The 26,885-nt window shown below is 37.7% G+C and overlaps 1 protein-coding gene across 3 annotated transcripts in view; it reads right to left on the bottom strand.

Annotated features, from left to right (window-relative positions):
* LOC137405615 (fibronectin type-III domain-containing protein 3a-like) overlaps window positions 1–26,885 on the bottom strand; it is a 57,286-nt gene that overhangs the window by 25,022 nt on the left and 5,379 nt on the right. Inside the window, exons 1-5 of one of the 3 annotated variants that reach the window (XM_068091935.1) lie at window positions 23,869–24,069; window positions 16,574–16,779; window positions 13,270–13,459; window positions 2,513–2,653; window positions 402–538 (exon numbers count right to left, since the gene is read on the bottom strand). In XM_068091935.1, the coding sequence (XP_067948036.1) occupies window positions 402–538; window positions 2,513–2,653; window positions 13,270–13,459; window positions 16,574–16,779; window positions 23,869–23,941 (747 nt within the window). In that variant the 5' untranslated portion in view covers window positions 23,942–24,069. Of the gene's footprint in view, window positions 1–401; window positions 539–2,512; window positions 2,654–13,269; window positions 13,460–16,573; window positions 16,780–23,868; window positions 24,070–26,885 lie in introns of those variants that run through there. The other 2 variants (XM_068091934.1, XM_068091936.1) reach the window with 2 other exon arrangements.

The following is a 26,885-nucleotide window of genomic DNA, read 5'->3' as shown; positions in this document are numbered from 1 at the left end:
CGGTACCTCTCGATACCGGTACCTCTCGATACCGGTACCTCTTGATGCTGGTACCTCTCGATACTGGTACCTCTCGATACTGGTACCTCTCGATACTGGTACCTCTCGATACTGGTACAAACGTAAAGAACCGAAAATAGAAGTGTAACGGAACATTTAAAATCGAAACGACACATTTGAAAATATAAAATGTTGTTACACATGTTGTTACGCATATGACAGCAGTAACTCAACAGTTTTTTTATGATAGAAACAATGATAACAAGGTAGAAGAAATGATAACAAGGTAGATTACGATAACGAAGAAGTGGAGAACAGTGCAAACAATGCTGTGATAACTGGCTCTCAAATCTGAGGTCATAACCACCGTGAAGGGTACTAACTGAAGGGAAGCTATATACCTGCGGAGGCGAGATCGCTGAAAGTCTTTCGACAAGTTGTCTTTTCTCATCCTCCGTAGTGTCATGGCTGTCTGTACTGCTTGAACAGCTGCTGAGGTCAAGGGGTCTGTCACTGCCCCGAGGTGACCCGCCATTCACTGTAACAATAATCTAACATTGTAACATTCCCTTTCACTGCACTTCATTCTAACGGGTGATCCGTTTACTTTTTCAGCTCTTAAGTTATAATCGTATTCTTACGAATCGCAACTTATCTTAAATAGATTTATCGATTTGCTTATTTCAGATCCACAATCTAATCAGATGGAACACAGATGAATTATTTTTATTAATTGGCATCCGCCAGCTTCAATTGCAGATTTGGAATTGATCTCCTTTGATCATTCTAGCAGCAAAAGGATTATGCAAATTCTCGTGGAAGCAATACATATATACGACATAAAGAGGAAGATTAGGTTGTCGGCTCACAAAATAAGCAGCAAAAAACAACCTGATGGAATTGATCAAGCGTGTAACAGATCGGTTAAGATGTACATACGACACCCACTTCATGGTCCAGTGATTATATTGCCAATGAAGTTGAAGAATGTTACAATCAGGTGAATGATTATTTCCTTTAGAATGTTAATGAAATAATCTTTATAAATTCGAATAAGAACAAAAAAGATACTACGGTGACACATCTATGTAAAGTTGTGTGACACATCTATGTAAAGTCCATCAGAATACTTGATTGTAAAACATACAAAGATCTGTGTTAAATTTCTGTGTTTATATCACAATAGCAGACCCTTTTCATACATGTACATAGGATAGGATCCTTGTGTGTATAAAAGCAATCAAGTGAAGCTCTATGAATACAGCAATGTAGATGTAATATTCTCTATCTACTGTAACAGTCGGGTATATGAGTCCTATAACAGTCAGGTATATGAGTCCTATAACAGTCGGGTATATGAGTCCTATAACAGTCGGGTATATGAGTTGGGTATATGAGTCGTATAACAAGACTCATATATGAGTTATCTACTGTAACAGTATATGAGTCGTATAACAGGACTCGTATATGAATTATCTACTGTAACAGTATATGAGTCGTATAACAGGACTCATATATGAATTATCTACTGTAACAGTATATGAGTCGTATAACAGGACTCGTATGTGAATTATCATAGCGACAATCTTGCTAGTAAATTGATAGTTGTACGCCCAACTGATTTGAAATTTTGTCAAAAAAAAGTTGAAGTGATTAAATGATAGTTGTTAAATGTAGCATTTTCACATAAGCCATGTTCAAACATGTTCAAAATATTTCTGGTTTGTCAGAACATCAGGTAATAACAGAACATCAGGTAATAACAGAACATCAGGTAATAACAGAACATCAGGTAATAACAGAACATCAGGTAATAACAGAACACCAGGTAATAACAGAACATCAGGTAATAACCGAACATCAGGTAATAACAGAACATCAGGTAATAACAGAACATCAGGTAATAACAGAACATCAGGTAATAACAAAACATCAGGTAATAACAGAACATCAGGTAATAACAGAACATCAGGTAATAACAGGTACTGAGAGAGAACATCAGGTAATAACAGGTACTGAGAAAGGAATAGTAAAAATTTTTTTCAAAATGGTAACAACATATATTAAGAGTTAACTGGCATAATCTACAACAATCTAGCAATAGTCATGTGATAGCCATGTGATAGTCTAGTAGGGATAACAGAGTCTGGTAGGGATAACAAGGTCTGGTAGGATAACAAGGTCTGGTAGGATAACAGAGTCTGGTAGGATAACATAGTCTGGTAGGATAACAGAGTCTGGTAGAGATAACAGAGTTTGGTAGGGATAACAGGGTCTGGTAGGAATAACAGGCTCTGGTAGAGATAACAGGGTCTGGTGGAGATAACAGGGTCTGGTGGGGATAACAGAGTCTGGTAGGAATAACAGAGTCTGGTAGGGATAACAGAGTCTGGTAGAGATAACAGAGTCTGGTAGGGATAACAGAGTCTGGTAGGGATAACAGAGTCTGGTAGGGATAACAGAGTCTGGTAGGGATAATAGGGTCTGGTATAGAGTTGATATAGCAACTCACTTTTCAAACGAGGAGGTACACTGTGGTTATAGCAGCTCTGCATTAATAAGTCTGGATTTTTGGGACGGTGCTGCGAGTGCCCATTCTTGTCTCGTCGGCTCTGGGCAGGCCTAGCATGAGTTCTATCCTCGCTAAGTCCAGCTATAATACACAATGATTCGACTTTCTTAGCACTAAAAATGTACCTTATTGACCTAGTTTTGTATATTGACCTAGTTTTGTATATTGACCTAGTTTTGTATATGTGCATGAAACATATATTTTTGTTACTAAAACTTGTTACTAAATGCAGCATTCCAGCTTATTTAATGATAGGTAACCTTGAAGCCTGGTTCATACTGGTTGCCATTTACAGGAACAAAACATTGATGCAAAAGGAAATGCTTGGTTTTGTCAAGCATTTTTTTCTGCATCATATGTATCTTATGAGCAAACAGCAACCAGGCTGAACAAGGCCTTAATGGTGGGAATATAGTAAAATATAAATACGATTACAAAAGGCAGCAACACAACAGCTTTGCTAGCATCCAGTCTACCTACATGTAAGTTATACGCTATTTCGATAACTACATTGGTAATGAAGATGTAGTGATCAAGGAGTAGGTAGCCCATCCAAAGTCCAACAAAAATTTCTGTGTTAAAAGAACATATTAATGTTCAATGGAACTAGGAAAGGAGACGATTTAATGATTTACATTAGGCAGCCATTTCTTTTACACAACACAATCTTTACTACATAAGACCGGTGTCTGTCCATTCGTTTGTTCGAAGCCATGGTTAGAAGTTGGAAAAAAGTTTAATCATGCGAGATTTGAACTCGCCCCATTTAGCGTGGTAGATTAATGCTTTAACGCCGGCTCCAATCGACTGCCTTCCAGCAATGTGGAATAATTTTACAGATAGTTATCCTCTGTGCTTTATCTACACACCTGACAACCTGTCACAACACCCTGGACAGGTACTAGCTACACACAGGGTACTAGTAAATACAATAAGCTTCAATTGCTCACATTTGTTTAACGATTTATTTCACAGTTGAGGTCTAAAAGTTGGAGAGACTTTGTTTTGATATAAATAAATAAATTGAAAAGTCTCAATAAAGAGGTTTATCTATATATATGTGTATATACAGTGCCCCCCTAGGTTAGTGCATCCCTGCTTTATGGTTTCCCATAAAGATTTCTGTAAAGATACCTGGTAGTAGCACAGAAATCAGTATAAAATGTAAACTGACCTCTGACCTTCAGGTGTGAATGGTTTTATTAATAATTGTATGGACAATTCCTACCATTCACAAGGGTTATCCCACATAAGATTTTACCAGTGCTGTGGGCTCCCCAAAATTGGGGTTCGGTCCTAGAGGGATCCATGTTTAGGCGCTCATTTCATCCAAAATGAATGCTCTAGGCAAACAGAATTTCACTATGAAAGTTGTCTGATTTGAATTTTGCTGTCAAAAAAATGCAAAGGAGCTCAGCTGTATAATTTGATACCGTCTTTGGCTAGCCAACTGAAAAAATCTAAGCCATCTGTTCAAGGCTCCATAACTCACTTAAGATACCAATTTGAAGGAAGCTTTAGCGCTAATGGTGACAAATATGATAAGTTTTACGACCTACCACAGACCAGAGACTGAGAGAGCAGAGTAAATATTTGTAGGTTCAATAAAGCGAACAAACAAACAAACATGACAGGGGGTACTTCAAAGTGAGGACGTGACCTTATGGCTAGAGAACTATTTCAATGATGTACACCCTTGTCAGATCTGCCCTGAAGTATGGGTATATGGCATTCTTTGCCAAGTTACATGTAAAGCTAAGGTGAAGCCATCCTTGTTGTTCCTAAGAATAGCTAAACTAAATCTATTAGTACCAACTCTGCTGCCTGACTTGTAGCTTATACATACATGTAGCTCTTACATACACCCGTCAAAGAACGATATCAGTGTTGGTCAGATTCCTGATCAGGCTACCAGAAGTGATTGATGAGAACACAGAGGCGACTAGGAGCACCTACGAAAAGACCTTTCCTTTCACTACTACACGTCAACGAGCGAGCGGGTCAAGGATAACCACACATACACATTCGCTGTCTTATCAGTAGCCCAAACATAGTTCAGTATTATACGCAACAAATGGGGCTACTGCCATTGCACAGCTTATCAAAACCATAACATCCAGTCAAAGCATAGCATCAAGGAACACCGGAGTCGCCAAGTGATTTATGTTGCCCCATGCAAGCGATGTTATCACTAAAAAATTCCTCAAGAGAGCATTCATTCATGGAATGGATAGGAAACGTGGGAAGTGAGGATAGATGCATTTTTTTAATACATAATTGCTACCAGACGAAGGCCTGTATCATTTTACAAACTTTCTGTAACGCAGCAGCATGCCTTTTTATTATTGGGTAGCTGTATAGGAGAACGCCATTAGTTTTGCTGATGGTAAATTTATTGACTCTGTTCCCAAACTCTCGATAGCTCTCAGGTGGGTCAAACCATAAGGACAATCAGATAAGAACCACCTAGAACAACTTCTGCTGACAACTGTTGCATTTCCTCCGAAGTTTGAGAACCTGAGGTATAGTTATTATACACTTTGGCTGCTAGAACTACTCGACACACAACCTGCATCACCGAAGAGCACTTTTTTTATGTGAATAAGCGTAAATGCAACTTTGTGCAAAAGACTTTAGTTTATTGTATTGTTATTATTATACAGTTTATATCTATTCTGAGAGATGACATAACAATTATTAGGTTTATTGCCCCTTAGAAACAACGTGTTGCAAAAAAGAGGTGCATTGACGAGCTCCATGTTCATCTTCTGAGATGCAAATAGATAAAGGGACGCAAGAATCAACCAATTTCCGTCACAAATATAGATTTTTGTTACATTTTCATACATATGTCAAGGTCAGCAATATAGCCATACAAACAAATGGTTAAGGCCTGGCTACACCATAGATATAGTAAACCCTAGTATATAGTAGGGTTTACTATATCTACGGGCTACACACACCAACAAAATCATCGTCAGTACAGCCAATGCGGTGGCGACGCTTCGGCAATATATTGTCAATACGTTGTTTCGAAACGAACCAGTTGATTTAGGTCGCTAAAGACAGAACCGACGTACCCGTGATTGGCTAAAATAGTTTATAATTACGCTCTGGATGCAACTTTTTTTTTGCGAACACTTGCTCGTTGCGGGAAGATTGGCTCAAACGATGACAACACGACCTCAAACAAGCAACTATTTATATGTAGATGAAGATATTCTCTCTTGTAATGTACATATAAACGCTATACCGTAGTAAAAATTGAAACTGTTTATGAACCATTTAAAATAATTTTTTGTTCAATAAAGCTTTTAAAACATTTTTTCTATATTATAATTTATGTTATCATCTTTTAGTAGTTTTGTTTCAATCGTAAACTTGTAGTTTTTTTTCCTGCAGCAAGATATAGAAATAGAACTAGTTGTAAAAAGGCTAGTACTACGATATAATCGTTGTTTTACACATGCTACAGTACAAATATCCTGACGATGCTTCAATAGCGTACTGCCAGCATGGGCGCCATGATTTTCAAACGACAGACGCTAACTCTCATTGGACTATTTAATTGTATGGTTTGGTAGTGTCAATGTGTGTAGTAGCAATAGCAACATCTACATTACGCGTTGGCGATGCGTTTCGTCGGTACGTGTAGCCAGGCCTTTATTCTAACGTTGTGCATAGGTCAAATGTTGGCTAACAATTGACCAGGGAAACCAGAAACAAAAGAATTAATGAAAATAATTCTGTAATAATAGTAAAATAAAAAAATGAAGGAAAACCTATAGTATTTCCTATTAAGGATAGACAATAGTTCCTAACTGGTTTGATCTCATTAGATTGTCAGATTGATCTAATACTAACAAGGTTTGAACCGAGGTCTTGCTTGGGTTTAGCATTCCTGAGAGCAATCGTTTGACTGATATGATGAATCAAGCTTACAACTTGCTAGTTCAGATCATTACACGGACGGAGGCAAAGCCAAGGAACGGTAGTCAGCTAGCAACTTTTCAAATGCTTCACTCTCCCACTTCCCACAGCGTTATCAAATACCTTGAAAACCACAAGTTAATTAAATCACCTTGTACGCCATAAAATGCTGGCATCTCTTCCTTACAAGGAATGAAAGTGGAATGCTCAAGGATACCGTGTAAAAGCAGTACAAAAATCTATAGGTAGATAACCCAGTCTGAGCTTGCCCACTCTTCCTAGACCTACGCCTCCATCCTGAACAGTCAAAGCAAAAACCATATAATGTAACAGATTGCTATGGCAACTTATGTATCACATGATATAGCACAACATATTCACGGTCATGTATTACAGTGGCAGCTGAACCTAGCGAGTCTGTTGTATCAATTGACTACAAAACAGAATAGTCACATGCCCGAAAGTATTACAAATCTTTATGTATGTATAACTATTTTATTGGCATTGTAATCGTCGACAAAATGATGTTTTTCATTACATGCTAAGAAAATGAAAAGACAGAAATTAGGAATTGTTGAATAAGCTGAGCAGACGCGTGTTAAAAGTTGGTAATCAAATAGTACTGAGGAGTCAGGATGGTGAATTGAAGGTTGTAGTAACGGAAAGTTACTAAAACTGAAACATACGATGATGGATGTAGTATGTCGGTGTCACGGAATAGAAAACTATATTCAAGCGTAAGATCTGTATAAGCGCTGATTAAAATTGAACACTCATTTTGTGTAGATGTGGCTAACCCTCTATGTGCTTCAAATACTAACAAGAAAATAGAAGATACTAAAAGACAGTAATGGTCCAAAGATCCTAGTTAGTATGGATGGATGGTGAAGATAAGCCTAATTTTTTGATATATTGCACGTCTGTATAGCATTCAAAGCCTGCTTTCAAATATAAACAGAGCTCTTGACATGATAGTATCTTCTAAAGTTGGACTGTTTCATGTTTATCAAATGCAGAATCAGAGATAATTGATATCATAACAGACTTTTAGTTGTCTGAAACAATAGTACATGTATATGAAAGTAACACTGAAAACAAAATTGGGCTACCGTAACGACAACAGTGCCGATTTCCTGAAAATGGACGCAAATGTCGGCAGTCAACGTTATCGATAATAATAGCAGACATTCCCCAAACTTTTATAGTCCTTGTTTTTTTAAATCAGGGCCACACGTAAAAAATTGAGTTGTCTTTATTAACAACAAATAGTCATACAGATGGTCTCCAAAGACTCCCCTTGATACATTTAAAACAAAACATTACATGTTTATGCGAGTAATGTTTTATCACAAAACATTACTCGCATAAACGTTGCATGCATGGACAGTTTTTTTCCGATGAAGAAAACTGCAATGTTTGGGCATGTAATGTTTTCGATGTGATGCGCATCAAGGAGTTTGTATGAATCAAGGAGTCCATACAAGCCATGTAACCGACAGTTAAAACCTAAAAAATAATCAGCAATACGACCTACAAGGAGATAACTCCATATAACTAATAAACATGACAACTACGATCTACTTGTCGTGCTGAAAGTTTGACCTCTAGACCTCAAAGAAATATGTACATTAATCGTTCCTGAGCCAAAGCAGCCATATCAGTCATTCAAGGAATATAGAGGAAATGCACTGTGAATTATCTATCAAATGCGAAACTATTTTTGTACACTATACGGCCTATTCAACATCATACTATAGGACACATTAAACCATTTCCGAACTCTAACTGCTTATCAATGACACTTTTGGTGGAAATGCTTCAACAAATCAGCCAATTTGTGAAATATGGCAGGTCAAGGAACAGCCTTATAGATCCATTTCCATTGCAGTTGTCCCAGTTGACAAGGCAATGCAGGTGACTCGATATATGAACAGAACTGTCAAATGATATGTCCTGTAAATTGTTGGATATCTCCAGAGAATGAAATACAGGAAAAAAGGTCAGGTGGCACTAGATAGAGAAGACATGACGATGACATCACCCATCTGAAGTAAGCGAACAAACGGAACGACAACGCAAAGGGTAAAAGTAAAACACAAGACAGATGCAAATGTCAGTATTTTATTATTATTTTATTTGTTATTTGTGAGTTTGGTTGAACTAGTTTTAAATACAACAAAACAATTAGAAGTATGTCTACTGACATCAGACTCTTCATTAAAGCTGCATTAAGTTTGTTTGCTGAGAATACAAAGTGGTCAAAAGTGTAGCATTATCTACTGGGTAACACTAGGGCTAGGAGATTACCGTTTTTTTCAGTTATTAGTGAGATGTATATTGATTGTACCTGTTGCCAAATAGTCTATCAATGGCAAACAGTCAATTATGGTAACATATTGAGATGAAAGGAAATATGAAAATATTGCTAGATGGTTCAAGGGCAAGGAAGTGAAGAGTATAGGCCACATCAAATGACACATTTTTTTTATCATAACTGTTTGGCAGTCGAGGTTGTTAAGCAAGTATTGCTGCCAGCCTCAGAGGGTAAAGACTAGGCCTATTTCTGTTAAAAGTTTGTGATATATTCAGGCCCACAAGCAAAATAAATAGAGGATAATAGTAATTAATGAGAAATATGTAATTCCTGACAACATTGATGAGAGGCTTGGCTGAAAAGTTATTCTTCCTCCAATGCAGAGCAGTTACTTGTATGAAAATTCACCGAGTCTAGCCAACAGCTAAAATCTATCCAAAGGTTATTCACTTCTTGAACAGGGAGTAGCAGTTTAAATTATCAGTACGCTAGATGCCAGACATGAAATGTACTTAAGACTACAATAGTAGGTATGTACACTAGCTAGCTAGTTCAAACTTTAAATGAACCATAAAACTAACTAGACATTCCACAAAACTCTCATTACTGAAGCTATGAATATCAATATCCACACACAGCCATTGGATCACCTTAGTTATTGGGTAGCCCAGCACAGAGAACGTTAAAATTATTTTTAGGATATCATGGTATTTTTATACCGGACAGGCATGAGCAGTTTTTCCTGAAGTTGCCACAGATAATGAGTTTCCGACAGCAAAACCTAACTAGCTTGATTTCTTTTTAAACTGCTCATTTACGTTGTGCCAAAACTGTTTACTAAATTAATCAGTGCCTTCTTATTATTCATTTATCTGTACGATTCCTTTTTAAAAAACCCGCTGTTGGTGTGGAGCACCGTGGAATGGAGGGTACTCAAACTATCCAACAGTCTGGCAATCGACGGCAGCAGAGTAGACTAAATTATGACAACTAGACAGCTATATAGAAAATCAATAAGATTGCGCATTGCAAGACCCTGTCTAGCCATTAGCCGAGGCCCTAGCAGGTACACCCCGGGTCGGCAGATTCGAACGGGAGACAAGGCGCTCAGTCTACGAAGTACTTATATGAGGCGGAAGAAGCTGAGGGTTGAAAACTAGTCAATCTACATCATATCTGTAGTAGGTTAGATAAATAGCGCCATACTACCTACTGAAGAGAGGGCAGTTATATAAGAGCTAGTTATATAACTGTGTCGTGGAATGTATAGACAAGGGATTCAGCTGGTCATGAACTGCAAGATTATTTTGGTCGGATTTCAACCTACCAAAATAGCGATTAGGCAATTTACCCCTACCAGCAGTTAGCTAGTCACCTAGTCAACTTAATAGCCACACTTCTAGCATCAACATCTGGTCTTGCACCCTCAGCCTAGTATCTGTCAAGCTGCTGAAGCGTGCTACTGATGCCAGCAGTATTAATGCTGACTTACTGATCGGCGGAATCTTAGCCTCTCCTGCGGTTTTACTTAGTTCGGCCTCATAGACATAGAGAGTGATTGAAAGATAAGGAAACGGAGATAAGAGGTGCCATGATCTTAGGCTATACATAATTATCAGATTAGGAAGCCAAGCATAGGATTAAGTAACCACAGAGATTAAGCTCAGTTTATTACAGACATTGTCATTAACCATTTTGAACATACGATGTAATTATCTTCTATATCAACAATTTGACTATGGCAATCACATACCTCCTGTGTGATGTCACAGCAACCGCGCAGTCAGTTATAATGATCTAAGAGTTAATTAAAAACCAACTAAAATACTGAATTACGATATGAACTTGTGTATAGAACTACATGTATGTAATACATCTCATGAGTATAATTCCCAGCGTTTTTAGAACTTTCTTAATGGTATTTTAAGAACGAGAAGCAAATGATCATTTGTCAATGACATTTCACGACACGCGGCTACGCTTACATTTAAAGTTATCGTCTTTTCTTAAAATCATCTGAACACTTTGTCAGTCGTCTTTGAGATTATGATAGACTGTGTTCATCACACATTGCAATTCTAGGAAATTCTGACTGATTGAGAAAGGGCAGTTAGTGCTAGCCCTAAAATTTGATTAGCGTTAACCCTAAAGGCCAGGCTACACATACCAACGAAATACATCGTTTGAAGGGGCATTTTGAAACAAACATTGGTTTATATCGCTAGGGATAAAACTACCGCAACTGTGATTGGTTGAATTAATCAAAACGATCGATTCATTTTTATCCATTTTCAGCGTAAACGACGTTTCAAGCGCACAAGAATGGCTTTTGAAAGACGACAATAACAGGACTTCATATAAACAGCTTTTTATATATGGCAAAAGATTCCTTTTGGTAACAGATATATGACAATTATTATTACAGATTGAAACTGTTCATGAAATAGTGCAGATTATTCTTTTGGTAATTATATATCTTAAAGTGCACCTTTCTATCGTGTAATCGATATCCGGAAGTTGGGTGTGTTTCTGTACTTGTCTGTGTTTGTTCATTAGCGTGTGCATTATTTTCAGCAAAATATAACAATGCAAATAACTATAGACATCATTGCTATCACAGATCTTTGATCATCCATATTACATGTAGACGATGAAAATCTCTAAGGCTGGTTCACACTCTATCGCCGTATCTCGGCGTTGATGCCACAATACTTTGGTGACCATCAGTTATAACAATGTTCACAACATTGCAACCCCATCCACGATTGCATCAGCGAATACTCCACTACGTAATGCTGTCATTTGTCTCTTTTATTTTTCTTGAAGGAACCTCCTTGTTGCCACGTGCTCGAATTAAATACTAGTCACGCAGCAACCATTATAAACAGAAATTATCAGCAAAATTATCGTTGCCGAAATAGTGCACATTGTACAGGCTATCACTAATGCTCAGCAAACTATCGGGATAGTTTGTGTGCTACAAACTTTCCCAACATATTTGCGTTGCTTTGTCGATGCAATCATTTTACAGTATACATAGGCGACGATGTTGAACAATGTTGACATTTGAGGATATAGCGTGAACCAGCCTCTTTGATACTTTCGTTATGTTCCGGAAAACCCAGCTAAAATATCGTGGGGTTCACAAGACCGAGGCCAATTCTTATTGGTCTATTTGTCCAATTCTATGGCCAATCTATTTGTCCATATCACATATCAGTTGGTAGAGTGGGTAGGTGCAGCCATAGCAAAGATCTACATCTACATGGGCGATGATTTCGTCGATACATGTAGTCAAGCCTGACAACTATTTTTGTGATAAGAAACAGTTTTTACATATTGGAGAATCTCAGTGATTCATATTGAGCATAATGATCAGTTTCTTTAGTGATAGGGGTGTTACAAACAATGGCTTCAATGAAATTATTACCAATTTTCATAAAATTCTGGTGTTTCAACATGTTGAAACATCAGAATTTTCATTGATGGTGTTTCAACAATTTAACACACCTCAAATGTAATGCAATTGCAACTAGATTACTTCTACAGCATTCACAATGTATCTAAAACAGCTAATAACACTTCTGTGTGATAATAAACACTTTTGTTGAGTAGCCATTTTTAGAAAGGGTCTGATTATAGCCAAGCAAGGCTTGTATCAGATTATTCTGGCACTATTTCCCTTCCCCGAATGTGAATTAGATTGATCCGCGACAGACAAAAATGTATATAGCTGCAGAGTGACTCGCAAACTTTCACCTCTTATAGTAGATAAATTATTTACTTTTTTAAAAAGGTGCTCAGGCATACGACCAATCCTAGATCACATTGTCGCAACTGGCGTTACATGGCCACCTAGCCAAACGGACAATAAAATAGACCTCAAAAACATTTTTAATGCATGAAGTTAATTTGAGACGGGCCAGGGTAAAAAGTAATTAGGAAGAAGTATTTGTCTCCCCATGATATATCTACACTACTTCTACATGACCAGATGCTGCCTACCACTACTTCTACATGACCAAATGCTGCCTACCACTACTTCTACATGACCAGATGCTGCCTACCACTACTTCTACATGACCAGATGCTGCCTACCACTACTTCTACATGACCAAATGCTGCCTACCACTACTTCTACATGACCAGATGCTGCCTACCACTACTTCTACATGACCAAATGCTGCCTACCACTACTTCTACATGACCAAATGCTGCCTACCACTACTTCTACATGACCAAATGCTGCCTACCACTACTTCTACATGACCAGATGCTGCCTACCACTACTTCTACATGACTAGATGCTGCCTACCACTACTTCTACATGACTAGATGCTGTCGGCCGACCTTCATCAGCTACTGCAGGTTGTTTAGAACACAACCCTGCTGGTCTGCCAAGCACTCACGTCTTATGGAGAGATTTGTACCAGTGGATTGGTCAGATACGTACCATGGGTGCCGTTCGGTCCATCTCCTATGATAGGATGTGGCCGGATATGATGGTGATACTGTGGGAGATAGCCAGGCAGCGGCTGCTGAGAACCCTGAGGATAACCAGGTCCCGATGGAGAGCCACGCTGACCGCTATAGCTATACGGCTGATGGTGACCCCCGCCTGACATTGACATGCTCTGTGAGTTCTAGAAAAAAAGACGATGCCTGATGTTCCCCTACGTGAGATTCTTCTACTATCACACTTTTATTTACAATCAGCCTAATATAGAAGTCTTTTTTATTTGTGAACTATGATTCGAGTCAAATTATTATTTGTCATATGAGCCAAAATTTGGAAAAAGCGCCTTTGTTTCGGAGAAGCTGCCCCTATGTATCTGAATCACACTGTGAACAAGACCTGTTATACAAGAAGCATGTTTTTGCATCCAAGTGCTCATTTTGATCAACTGTAATAGTGCAATTGAACAACTTTTTGTGTACCGACATGTGGTGAGTGAAAGGGATGAGGCCAATAGAAATAGAGTGTTCGATGAACATTGGAGGGGAATACATGATGTTTATCTTGGCGAAACAATGCCACTTTTCTGTTTAAAAGGTCTGTAGGCGAAACTAATTAAAGTGAAACTAAGCTACCTAAAGTGAAACAACCTAAAAAGAATTTACCTAAAATGCAACTATTTAAAAAGTAACTATTTAAAATGAAACTAACAAGACAAAATCTAGTTAGGAGTAAACAAAAAATGCTAAGTTTAGGTTAAAGGTACGCTAAATTTTTGTAAGTTTTTTTGCAAATACATTATAGGCCTATACATCTTCCTTTGATTGTTCACACAGTAACGCTTAGTGGCTATCATCGTTGTTTTTTGCTGCCAAGGTAGATGGTCCTTGATGGTAGATGATAAAAAATCCCTTTTTCTGTTCCTCTACATTCTTCTGAGAAAGTGTAAAAGATAAATAATACCTTCTTTTGTGTAGTAGAACTTCTTCGGTCTTATCATGCAGTGGTAAAGTATATACCTAAACTCATTATTTAAAAACATGTTTTATTCATTATTTACAGTGATAGCATGATGTTTTTTTCATGCATGAAATGCAGTAACTCTATTTCAGTTATTTTAAATGGAATTAATTCGATAGACTTTTGAGTTGATTGATATATGAGTTTGATCTCAAAGTTCGGCTGTACTATTAAACTAAAGCCATGGCTACGCAGACCCATGTTTGATCCTGATAGCGTCACTGATGCATTCACAACCTGTTTTGATGACAGAAAATGTTTCCTGTGTGGTTGTGACCGAGAATACTTTTGCATTGCTTTCATCCCATTGTTTAATCCTGGTATTGCCAAGTACACTTTTTCCTTTTTGAAAAAAGGTTACCATAAATTATAAGATACTCAATGCGATGATTTTATTCGCAGCTAGTGACAACGGATAAAGATAGCAAAAACCGTCTTTAAACGTGTAACACCAATGATCGATATACAGCTAAAAAACAGGCGGTCTTGCTTGATCGTTCTGAATTGTTACTGAAACATCAGTATGATGCCCCTTACTAAACGCCGACTCTGTAGAGCATCGATATGCGTAGCCATGACTATAAGCGGCCATGGTTGAATTCATATTTCAACTCAGTCATGTTCCTAAATTGATACTCAAGAGTCAAGATAGAGTAGACAGGATTTTGGCCTGATCATAGTTAAAGGTTGACTTGCAATAAAATTCACATAACAGTTATTTGATATCAAAAGATTCACCATGTCTTACTCTATTGTGTTGTAGGTGCCAAATATGTGGAAATGTGATTACAAGCTCTTAAAAGCTCAAAAAGCCGCCGTAGATTGGAATCTCTTTATTCCGATGACGTAGTCATGAAATTTGGTTATTGTTTTGTCACGTGATGTTCTCACGTGAATTGAAAGGCCAATGAAAAGCTCAATATAAAATTTATCGTAGCACCAGTTTATGACAAACACTTCGGGTTTTACCTAAGACCCGTATCAAATATAGATGCTCGCTACTTTACAGTTTTGTTTTGGCTTGGTCTAATCGTCTAGTCGTAATCTGATCATGTGACCCAATACTTCGCGAATAATTTCTGCAGCACTTTTTGATTATCACAGGTGACCAACAAGCTCGTCATGATTATCAGGCAATAATATATACTATATATATTATGTTACTGTACGATAAGTGTTTCGATGAACACTCGAATGTATTGGATTAACGTGGGCACTTTATTAAAAGAAGATAAGGAATCCTGCGCCAGAAGTCATAGAAAGACACTTTTCTTTCGTCGAACCAAAATATGAACGACTGAAGTATGGAAAATGTTTAAATCGGAATAGCGTGTGCAGAATTTTCTTGCGCATCATTCCCAAGAGCCGTTTCCATCTTCCACAAGCGTGAAACTTCCGGTAAAAATTTGAGATTAACAAAACTCGTTTGCCTTTGCAGGTTTTTGTTGTTTCCGTGCTGCGGAAAACTAATGGATTAATCATGTTATGGAAACATACAGATTGTTCAACTAGCTCAACTTGATCATTATCAACAAATTCCTTCCTTCCTACTGTTATTGTCTAAATAACATAACCAGTTACTGCATATGGAAAATGCCAATTATCCAGATAACCATATAATACAATCATTGGCTTGTAGCCTTGCTAACGGGCTTACTGAGTAATGTGGGTCTCAAGGAACAGAAGTCATGACTTCGAGGTACATTTTCACTGATTTTCAAAAGTTACTACACCATTCGATATTGCAAATATAGGATTTGGGATATCATGATATTATTATTTTGTAAAAAACTTGAACATTTTCTTCATATTGTTTGTATATTTTAGCTTAAAAAGAAATTTATGTGTTCGTCATAATTAGAAACATCCATTTCATGAATGCCCGGTATAATGCCCAGAATGAGCTTATTAGGCCCGTGTGCTTTAGTTCCAGTATCACTCACTCTGAAAATCGCCAGGTGTGAGATAAATCGCCATTACACGACTATATCGTTTATGATTGGCCATAACTCTTTGAATGGTGGCGATTTTCAAACCGTCTACCTTGAAAATCGCCACCGAAAACTTAAATCGCCATATCGTGACGCACTATTTTTAGGTTTTGGTTGGCACCTACCTCGAGCAGCCATCAGAAATCACATGCATAAAGGCATACAAAACAAATGTCGCAGGTAATGCAAACAGCTACATTTTTGATATTATTCAGACAATAGCATTAGCAAACATATGTTATCCTATAACATTACCAAGTAAACTGTAGAATCGGAGCATTCCAACTCACCGACGCATTGTATGGATAGAGGGAGGGAGGCATCTGACTAGCATGGCCTTGATTCAGTGTGAGGCCAGGATGCTGAGCTCTGAGCAGGTGATATTGTGTGACGACTCCGTTCTCATCGACTCTCTGCACCACATGCCCCGGCGGGGCCTGTATAGCCAGAGGACCATTGGGACAATTGTTGGCTACCATAGCGATATTCGCCGGTCCTGCGTATAGAGAACATATTGTTGTTACTAGACCTGCCCATAACGAGTATAATTCTTCAATCTTTTCCTCCTTCCAATGTCTTTCATCACATGCCATTTGCCATTGCTTGGAGACAAAAACTCACTGGCTCAAACGCCAAAAACATTAAGATCGCTAAAAAACAACTGTCATTGACTAGGAATGCATAAAAATATGTTTTATTTGTTGAACAGTTGAACCCTCGATATTTGTGTGATCGCTTCAACTCGCTAGTGAATCATATTGTAATTGTCTTTGCTCTATCGCAGTAATGACAGGAAATGTCTATGACAGGAAAAGCTAGGAAAAGCCCAACTTTTTCCATTTTGGCTGCCTCTCCGAGTTAGTCAAGAAACTTAAGACTAAATTATCATCAAATTTGTTCTAAGTCGATCGGAAGTAAACCAACCTTCTGCTTATTTTTACTCCATCAGGACATACCAATTCTTAACCTGAAAAACTTACCACTGAGAGATTATAAAATCATACTAGTGAGTAATATAGCATAGGTCTAGGTCTACATTTAATATTAAAAATGTATTTCTCAATTTGTAATAGTGAAAAGATCAACAAGTCAAGACAGACTCGAGGCTGTTTGTCAGGTGTGTTGCAAGCATTTCGAGCGGTGTCTTGGAGACAGCATGGATTGCCAACGAATGAATAAGAGATAGGAGGGGGCGTATCACTACCAACCCAACATGATGCTAGTCAGCCCAACCGACAACAAGGACAACAAAGAAGAATGCGGGAATAAAACCTTCAATTTATGATTCAACACAATTATATTTAGAGTTGAATATAAGAGTGACCGCAAGCTGTCTTTCAGAAGACCACATCAATGTACTGGTCCTACTTGAAGCCATCGAGCCAGATAAGGAGTATTTGGCAAAGTAAAATCTCCAGCATCATCAAGAAAAGACATAAACATCTAAGCCTTGACTTATGTACATTAATTAAAGCATGCAACAAAGTGGTGACTTGGTCGTTCAACCAATTGGAATGTCTGCTGAAGATGTGTTCAACCAATTGGAATGTCTGCTGAAGATGTGCCGCAATCAACAACCAGTTTGGGAAACTATTGAGAAAAGAAATACATTCTTACGACACCCACAGGTGTCGCCAAATGTTTGACTCAACATAAGCAGAACTAAAAGAGATGTGACGCAAGATTTTTTGGACCTTTATATAAACACTCGTCATGAGATTGGATTTGGGCCAAAACCAAGAATTGATTTGCCATTAAAGTGCTGATGCCTAAGCGACTTGACTCACGAATCTGATTAACAGAAAATTATAAAAATTGAGATGCTGTCAGATTTTAGCAGCGAGAATATGGGATTTTTTACACACAGCTTTTGAAATACTTAAACTAAATTGATTAGACCAGAAAAAGCAAAATATTTAGTTAATATACCACTTTCCTGATTTTGGAGATAAAACATTAACTATATATAGACAACACTGCATCACAGAAGTAATTTCCTTAGTGATGCATATCCAAAGATTGAGGTAGAATGACAACGCACTCATAATTATTTTAATGATAAGATTCGTGTTTATGATAAAGATTAGGATATCTTGAGCTGCCTAGATATCTTTGAACTTATTAGCTTTAAACATGTTAGTTAGTCAAGAATATAGCCAGTTACATCACTGGATTCGTCATTGTTATGATAATAAATTGCTTCATAAGGAAGTTACTACTGATTAAAGTAAAGTTGTCTGCTCCCTAACTATTTTCACATAATGCAGAGACTGTTGCAGTCATACCTGTTTCAAGTTATCACATACTCACTAACCATTTATAAGAAGTACAATCACATCATTAAAATTTTATAACTTTGAACAATGCAAGAATTTGTATGAGCCAGGTTTAACTAAAACTAAAATTGTATATAATACTCTTTGCCTGCCGACTTACTCGCACTGTTTGTAACCTATCGAAATATTTGTCCGCTTTTATTTTGAGGCTAATTCAAAATTCCATGTATGTTTTTGCATAACTGAACCACTTTAATTTAAATGTGGTAATAAGGTGATTAATTATAAGCGTTGATAAGCATTATTCAAATAACAAGACAATAGACCAAATTTTAAGAATGAGGGCCATATTAAAGGTCAAAGAGGCATGGAGTTGTTCAAATCATATCATTACTATCATAGTTGTATCATTATTATAAAATGATTCACAGCAATTCTTATCGATTATATTTAATAGCTTTCTCCACAATAACATTGAACTCGCAAGTTTTTCAAAAAATTTTTAAAATGAGTTTTTAAAACTTTTTCACCTATGAACAGACCAGATTCCAATCATGCCCGAACTAGTGTTATAGCAACTATAGAAGTGAAACTCCATTTCTTTTATCCCAACTTTAACGCTATTCAAACGAATGAGTCACGTGACTGAATTCAAACTCTAAATAGAATGGTTGTTTCACGGCTCATCAATAATAGCGCAACAAAAAACTAAACAGTAGATAGACATGACAAAACAAAGTCTCTATCAGATAGCTGGGTTGACGAGACACAACCCAACCATGCAGAGAAAGTCACATCTGGCATCATTCTTACCAAGTACTAACTGTAAAACACTTTTATTTGACGAACACAAAAATGCATGCAAAAAAGGTGTATAACCATAAACATTTAGCTCAAACATGATAAACCTACTATCTTTAACAGACAATAAACATGATCTTTGCTACTTTGAACCTTGTCTATAGCACACTGACTGCAACATGAATTTTTCAGTAGCCACATTTCCATCGTGCATGACACGGGGTGGGACGGGGTGGACACGAATCCGACAGCGGTTTGAACAAATCAACAGGCGGGCTATAATCTTTGATCAGCTAACAAAAGATTTTTGGTAACTAAAAAGATACGGCAACAAAAAAACGAAAAATGAGTTAAACTAAATAGATCGGTGAGTTTCTGGGACAATCGTTTATTAGGAAATTATGCGGTGGGATGATATTAGACTAAAGAACCTGTAGACAATCTCACTTGTGCACAGCTGTCAATCGCGATTGGCCAACTAGAGCCCACATACTGCTGATGACTTTTAACAACCAATTACATAAATCCACTACATCGTACAAGGAATGAAGATGGGCTAGTATAAAATTCTACTAGCGAGGAAAGAGGGCCGCTAATGAACTAACAATGCTGCTAATTAAAAACAGGGAGTGCAAACAGACTGCCATGCATAGAGGTAACTTGGAGCATGAGCAATTCTATAGAGGTAACTTGGAGCATGAGCAATTCCATAGAGGTAACTCGGAGCATGAACAATTCCATAGAGGTAACTTGGAGCATGAGCAATTCCATAGCCTACATGAATCTGGGCTATTTGCCTAGCATGGTTACATAAAGATGAACTTGCCCAAATTTGTAGGAGATTTTACCAGAAAGTAATCAAAGTATCGGTATCTTTCTATCATTTGCGACTGTTTTTGATGTTTGAGGTGATCTGACTGCCAGGATGTTTCAAGATTAAAATCGAAAAAATTTGATCGCAGTTAAAACGGTCAGCTCAAGTGTGATTATAACGTCCATAATTGCAAAAGGACCGACAGAATAGAGACGCGCAACGCAGCAACTTAGACGCAATAGTCCATATAGACTATAGCAACTAGTGACATCATATGGGAGGTATTTTTATTTTGGTTGTTTTAATCGCGATCAAGTTTTGTCAATTTGAATCTTGAAACATCCTGGCAATCAGATCACCTCAAACATCTACAATAATCACAAATGGTAGAAGAAATGTCAATATTTTCTGATGAAATCTCCCAAACTTTGTATAAGTTTATCAATAACTAAACCGAGTGTCCACACATAGTCCACACATAGTCCACACATAGTCCACACATAGTCCACACATAGAGTGTCCACACATAGTCAAAGTGTTATATCTAAAGGTTAACTGACAGCAGAAATTTTACTGCGTTAACAAAAAAAGATAACATTGCAGATTGAGGTTTCAATAATATTTTGTGTAATCTCGACCAAATACCAGGTTTTATCAACGTCAAGTCATAAAATTGACAGCAAGATTCGCAATATCTGCTTAATATTAGTCAAAAACAGCTGTCACCCCCTATAAAACTATAATGAAGCCGTTCATTTTTTTAAATAAATTATCTAAAAATTGTCCATTCAAAATCCTTATTCATGAAAGTAGAGGTGCATGCGTTGATAGGTTTTAAAGAAATGACTTCTGAGAATAGCTAATTTTTACGAACAATTTTTCAAATGTTCAATTTGTGCGAAGAAAGAATCGCTTGCTAGCGCCCTCCGCATCATGTCTGCGCAAGCTGATTGGTATAATTCTAATCACCACTCAAAAGTTAATGCAGGGGGACATACAAACAATTGAGAGGTTTTTTTCGGTATTTGTGGAATTTTCTTTAACATTGCATTATAATTATCTGCCATGTTGGGTGACCATAACAACATAGCATGGCGACTAGATAGCAGAAGATGTGTAACAATGGTGGTCAGTGGAAGCGCTTTTATCTCGCATTCACACATAGGCTATCATCAGTGATTACATCGTAATCCTAGGTTTTGCATCGTAATCCTAGGTTTTGCTAAAAAGATTATCACCTAGTATCACAGCTTGCATCATGGGTGTTTTGTCTCCCATCAAAATTGTTCATGACAAATGAAATACTTCAGTAACATTGATATAAATAGATGCAATTTTAAATGTTATCAGTTAGCAAGTTAGTTTGCGAATATTCTAATAAGAACCCTTTGACCTACATGCGACTCAACCTTCTACAATTTCACAACAGACGATGTGTTCATAAAACTCATAAAATTAGACTCGCCACCTAAGGTGTTATATCGTCGATTTTCAATGACAAATTACAACCATCGCACCTTCATAGCTTCACAGTAAGGAGATATTTTGTCAATGTGTAACACGAAGCCGAAATTTGAAACTGGGGGAGATTACGAAACATTACCTTGTATTTCAACTGAGATATATTGAGGTACGCTGCCTGTAGAGATAACATCGAGTTCATTGTCAAAGCAAATTCACTTTTTCTCAAAACAAATCAACATGTGCATATGGGTAGCAGGTTGTGAACAGAATAGGTATCAGTATATGAAGAAACTCGTTGTATAATTGAATCAACAGAACAGAACAGAGGGATGCTCAGTTACAAGAAAAATGTTCATCCATTTCATGACATGAGAGCAGCTCAAGTGATGTCACTTAACTTAGTTGTTCCTTTGGTATCTAACTCGGTGAAACATGCAGCTATGTAGTGAAATATGCAGCTACATAGTGAAATATGCAGCTACATAGGCTAACAGACTCGAAAGCTTATATAGGTGAAGGAACAGACGCGCTGTACGTATGAACAGCCACAAATATGTATATCCAGCCATTTACGCCTAACCAAGAATAATCAAATCATGGATTAATGAGGAAAGCTCCTTTACACACCCACTGTTGAGTGTATTGACAAAATCCAACATACGACTCTGTCTATGATGTACAAAAATTTGAGATGTAATGAAATGAAGGTTAAAACCATTTTCAGCGGTGTATCTTCTCACAAAGCTATGGACATAAATAAGTTATATCTATATTTCTTATATGCGTAGTAGCAGTTGTATTGCTGTATACATATATGTAAGCAGCAACACAACTGCTCACACACATATAAGAGAACCAGCAATCAAGAGAGACGCATAGCAGGCTACTCCGTATAGATCTAAATAGTTCCCTTGATCGAAGGCGCTAAGACATCGGCGCTGCTATCTATTACCCCAACGTCAGCGATGACTCGTAGGAGCCCACTTAAAACAAAGATAAGAGACTGCGGAAGTCGGAACTGTAAAATAGTAACTATTTTTAATATTCTTTATATAACGTACAATATCAATGTGACAGCCACGCTACTTGGCACCCGATAGATTGGGTGCCAAGTCTCTAACAGAACCTGTTCACTGACTTGGACAAGGGACACGCTATGAATAGGAGCCATGTGTAAAATGACACCTTCGTATTAGAAGAGGTCATTGCAATGAGTAAACTGAGAATTCGGCTGGCCCGTATTTTCTGTGGTCAGTACAACATATTTCATTGACCTTAGCTAAGCCGTGTAACATAGAAGCCGTAAGTACATGAACGCACCCTATTTCAACCTATTACATTTCACCCTATTTCGCCTATTACAAGATACAAATAATTGTTTTAGACTACTAATGGTAATTGTACTATACAAGGTGTGTCGAACCAATTCAAAATGCTGATTTTTCTCAAAGTGGGTTGAGATGGGTGAGGCACGAAGAGTAGGGCGTTCCACATATTGATTACATTAAGCAAGCAAATATCCCTCACGTTCTCAGCAGTGGGATAACGAATAGGAAAACTGGCAATTAAAAAGTTTGAACGTGGATATGATGATCATAGCTAATTACACTAAAAATGGATAGTAGATAAATATGAATCGGTAAACATTATGTTTCCCAACACATATAACCCGTAGGTTTGTGTCCATCCACAGGATGGAAACTGCAAAAATCAGCAAATCAAGCTAATTTTGCTACTCGCAGATCTTTCACTGTTTCCATGAGGGGGGATGATGTAGATTTGGAGATGCGAGCACGTTGAGTTACCCCACGATACGTATTTCAATGACCATTCACATGTTACGGATTGATGAGAGTGATTCGTTAAAAATGATAATGAATTCTACGCCAGAGGTCGTAGCGGTACACACTTGTATTGTCAAATCGAAATAAGAACGACTAAGATGTGGAAAATGTTTAAAGACTGCATGGCAAGTCCACCGACAAAGACATCTTCTAATGCTGCCATTGGCTTATATCTAAAAAGCGATTAAATAAACAGCAAGTCAGTTGCAGGGGAAATGCACTTAATGACTAGCGATATAATGAATGGCAATCTCACCAAATAGCTAGTAGAGCCAGTAGTCATTACAATAACTAACGCGTCACTACGGCTGATATGAAAGATGCACCACACTACTGTCTGTCACCACACCACTGCCTAGCTATATCATGTCTTCAATCACAATTACCTTGATGATAACTGCTATAACAATCCATCTCTGCATGCCACTTCATCCCTAGTCTTTTGGAGAGAGCAGGCATGAGAGTGATGTCAACTGCGCTGGATTAGAGGATAGTTATCTATTGCGACCTACTAGAGCAAATCACAATCTACTTGTATAATAATCCAACCACAAGCCTCTTGTTCTAGCGCATAATCCACCCGCAACTTGGGCGTGCACTCGAGAAAGGACTGAGTCCATGTGTGTATATTCGCTTCTACCCTAGTCAACATATACTAATCTACAGCAGATGGAGGTCATGACCTTTTCTCCTGCGCAATAAGCGAAGGCGCTGTTCTCAATCCTCTCCAGTCAATGAACAACTCTAGTCAATGGGTTTGCGAGAGTCACGTTTCCTGATCAGTCATTCGTGACTGAACGGCAGTGGAGGAAATAGTTATACTACCTACTCGACCAACCTATTTGATTTGACTGGCTCAATGACGAGAGGACTCGTAAAATATTTAGCAACAGGACAAAAGGAGAAGAGCATTCCTTGCATAGCGGCTTTTCATTAATAAAACATCGAGAATTTGGAAACGCCTGTGATTGACTAACTAGTCCAGAATGCAATAAACACTGTACAGACACCCTATTGAAGCTACGTTGTAAAATACAGCTACTTTTACCTAAAAGAATGTGTGAACCTCGACAGTACTGGGGTCAGTGTATAAAACAATTACACTTGTTGCATGAAGTGCTGGGAGAAAGTTACTGAAGACCAATTTAGTAAAATCTTACATCAGCGCCCTACCTAAATGACAGGAGTTGTCTACACAACTAGCAATAAAACTTCTGTAATGACGATGTCGTACGTCATTACGCTTTAAAGTGATTTTTATCATAAAATAGAAGGTCGATTAGCATTTCTATCTCTAGCATTTGTGACCAACTTCGCGACTATGAACACTCTAGGAGTGATTAAAATGTTGGCATTTCGTTCCAAGTCAGACAGTAAAATTGTTGTCTGTCGTTGCTTGAGTATTCAAAGATGGATATATAATTCTTTTCCTAGTTATATGAACAAGTTTACGCTAGCTTAGGCTGTATGCTTTGCCCCAAAGTTCTGAATCCTCTGAGTTATTCCTACATTGTCAATCACGAATCTCAAATCGCTTAAGAATTTAAATGTTTCTCCTCATTCTACGATGAAACTTGTGAGTGTTGGTGCTTTTCTGAGCAACTGTTGAAAAGCAGAGGTTTCCAACAGTAAATTCACACTCATTGGTATTATAAATAAAACGACAGCAGTAAATCAACAACTTTCCTTGATTTCATGAAATTCAAGAAACACAAATTTTAGCATTAGCTTGAGCTACATCTTTCCTCGCGAAACCCGAATCAGGCAATGAACTGTCGGTGGACACCATAATCTGCATGATTTGTCAGAGAGAGCAATTTAAGGCCGAATGCTTTTTCTGTCCACACAAGCAACCTTTTCTGCAAATTCAACCCCAGCCCGCTGTTCACAGGTCTAGGACGTAACCTGTCCCAATGAAGTTCGTAAGGGTAATGTAAACTCCAATGGGCCAATAATCATTCACAACTCCCAAGTAATCCTTGCCCAACTTTTGTTCGTCATTTGGTTCTCATGTTTCAACTTTTGCAATAAACTTTTCATATTGTACTCGTTACCTTTTAATTTGTTTAAAAATCGGCCAGAAATTCATTTAATGATATGTATTAATTAGAATGGTTTACTTCACTTGTAAATAACAGAGATAACATGTTAGGTGTCTTTGAAATGTTTCATTATAATGTGTTATTGCAAACAATGTGTAGGGCACACATAGAATATATTAAGAATGTTATCACAAAAACAGATTGCGATCAGGGTGTTGGATAGTGTGTAAAGGGTTTGGGGTTATCATAGGGTGATTTCAAGGTACATACATGATCTAGTTTTTCGTATGGATGAGAGGTCTAGGAACCGACCTCTTGCAGAGAGATGTTTTAGTATATACATATCTCTTTGTTCAAATGACACTTAATGATGCACAAACCACATCAAGGGTTTATTCCATCTTGGTTTGCAGAAAGGTTTTTACACACTTCTGGCCCTAATTCAGTATTGATAGGTGATCGTTTACAATTAATCGCTCACAGTTGGTAGCGCTCGGGCGTGATGTACAGGGTGCTACCAGTGGCACATATTTGTGGTTATCATTTCTAAAGTGCAAAAAATATTGTCATACATTTCTGTTCGTCGCCAGAAACAGGTTTCAAGCAACACAAAAATGTTGGCAATTTAGACTTGATTAGGAATGTTAAAAAATGGCTTCGCAAGTCTCTTTGAACAAAATGAGATAGCGGTGTAGTCGGAGCTGCTAATGAACCAGGATTCCACGACCTCAATGTCAACAACTGATCTTTTGCTTTACATTATTGGACGTCACTGTATTATGCACCGTGTTTCCATGACGCGCATCATGCGGATTAGGAGTTGTGTGCCAGTTGTGTTACCGTGTGAATTAAGTGTTTCTATGGGCATTCATATGATGCGGATTGACTCTGGTACTTTGTTGAAAAAGGTAAGGAATTGTACACTATAAGTTAATAAGTAGCGAAGCACGTGTTAGCGACGCAAACACATGAAACTCGATTTAGAAAAGACGACGGAAGTATTGAAAATGTTTAAAATTGAATAGCTGGCGCGGTATTCTAATGCACATCATTCGCAAGTGCTGTTTCCATTATTCACAAGCATGATGGATTCGATAAAGTTTTACAAGTCGCAAAACTCGCTTAGCTTGCGGATATATGCCGTTTCCATGATGCGGTGAACTTGCGGATTGGTTCAAATTTGCGAATCATGTGCGTCATGGAAACAGTGATTCGCAGAGGACATCCTCTGGCTAAATTCATTGGCTCCAATGAGTTATCACTATTAGAAAACAATTTCTATTAAGTATTAAAACATGAAACTAGTCAAGGAGCTATCTAATTTTAACACATTTCTGTTAAAACTTCAGGTAGTGGGTTAC

This window comes from Watersipora subatra, chromosome 10, assembly GCF_963576615.1.
Source record: "Watersipora subatra chromosome 10, tzWatSuba1.1, whole genome shotgun sequence".
Classification (NCBI taxonomy): domain Eukaryota; kingdom Metazoa; phylum Bryozoa; class Gymnolaemata; order Cheilostomatida; family Watersiporidae; genus Watersipora; species Watersipora subatra.
This window is presented reverse-complemented; position numbering and strand designations above follow the sequence as displayed.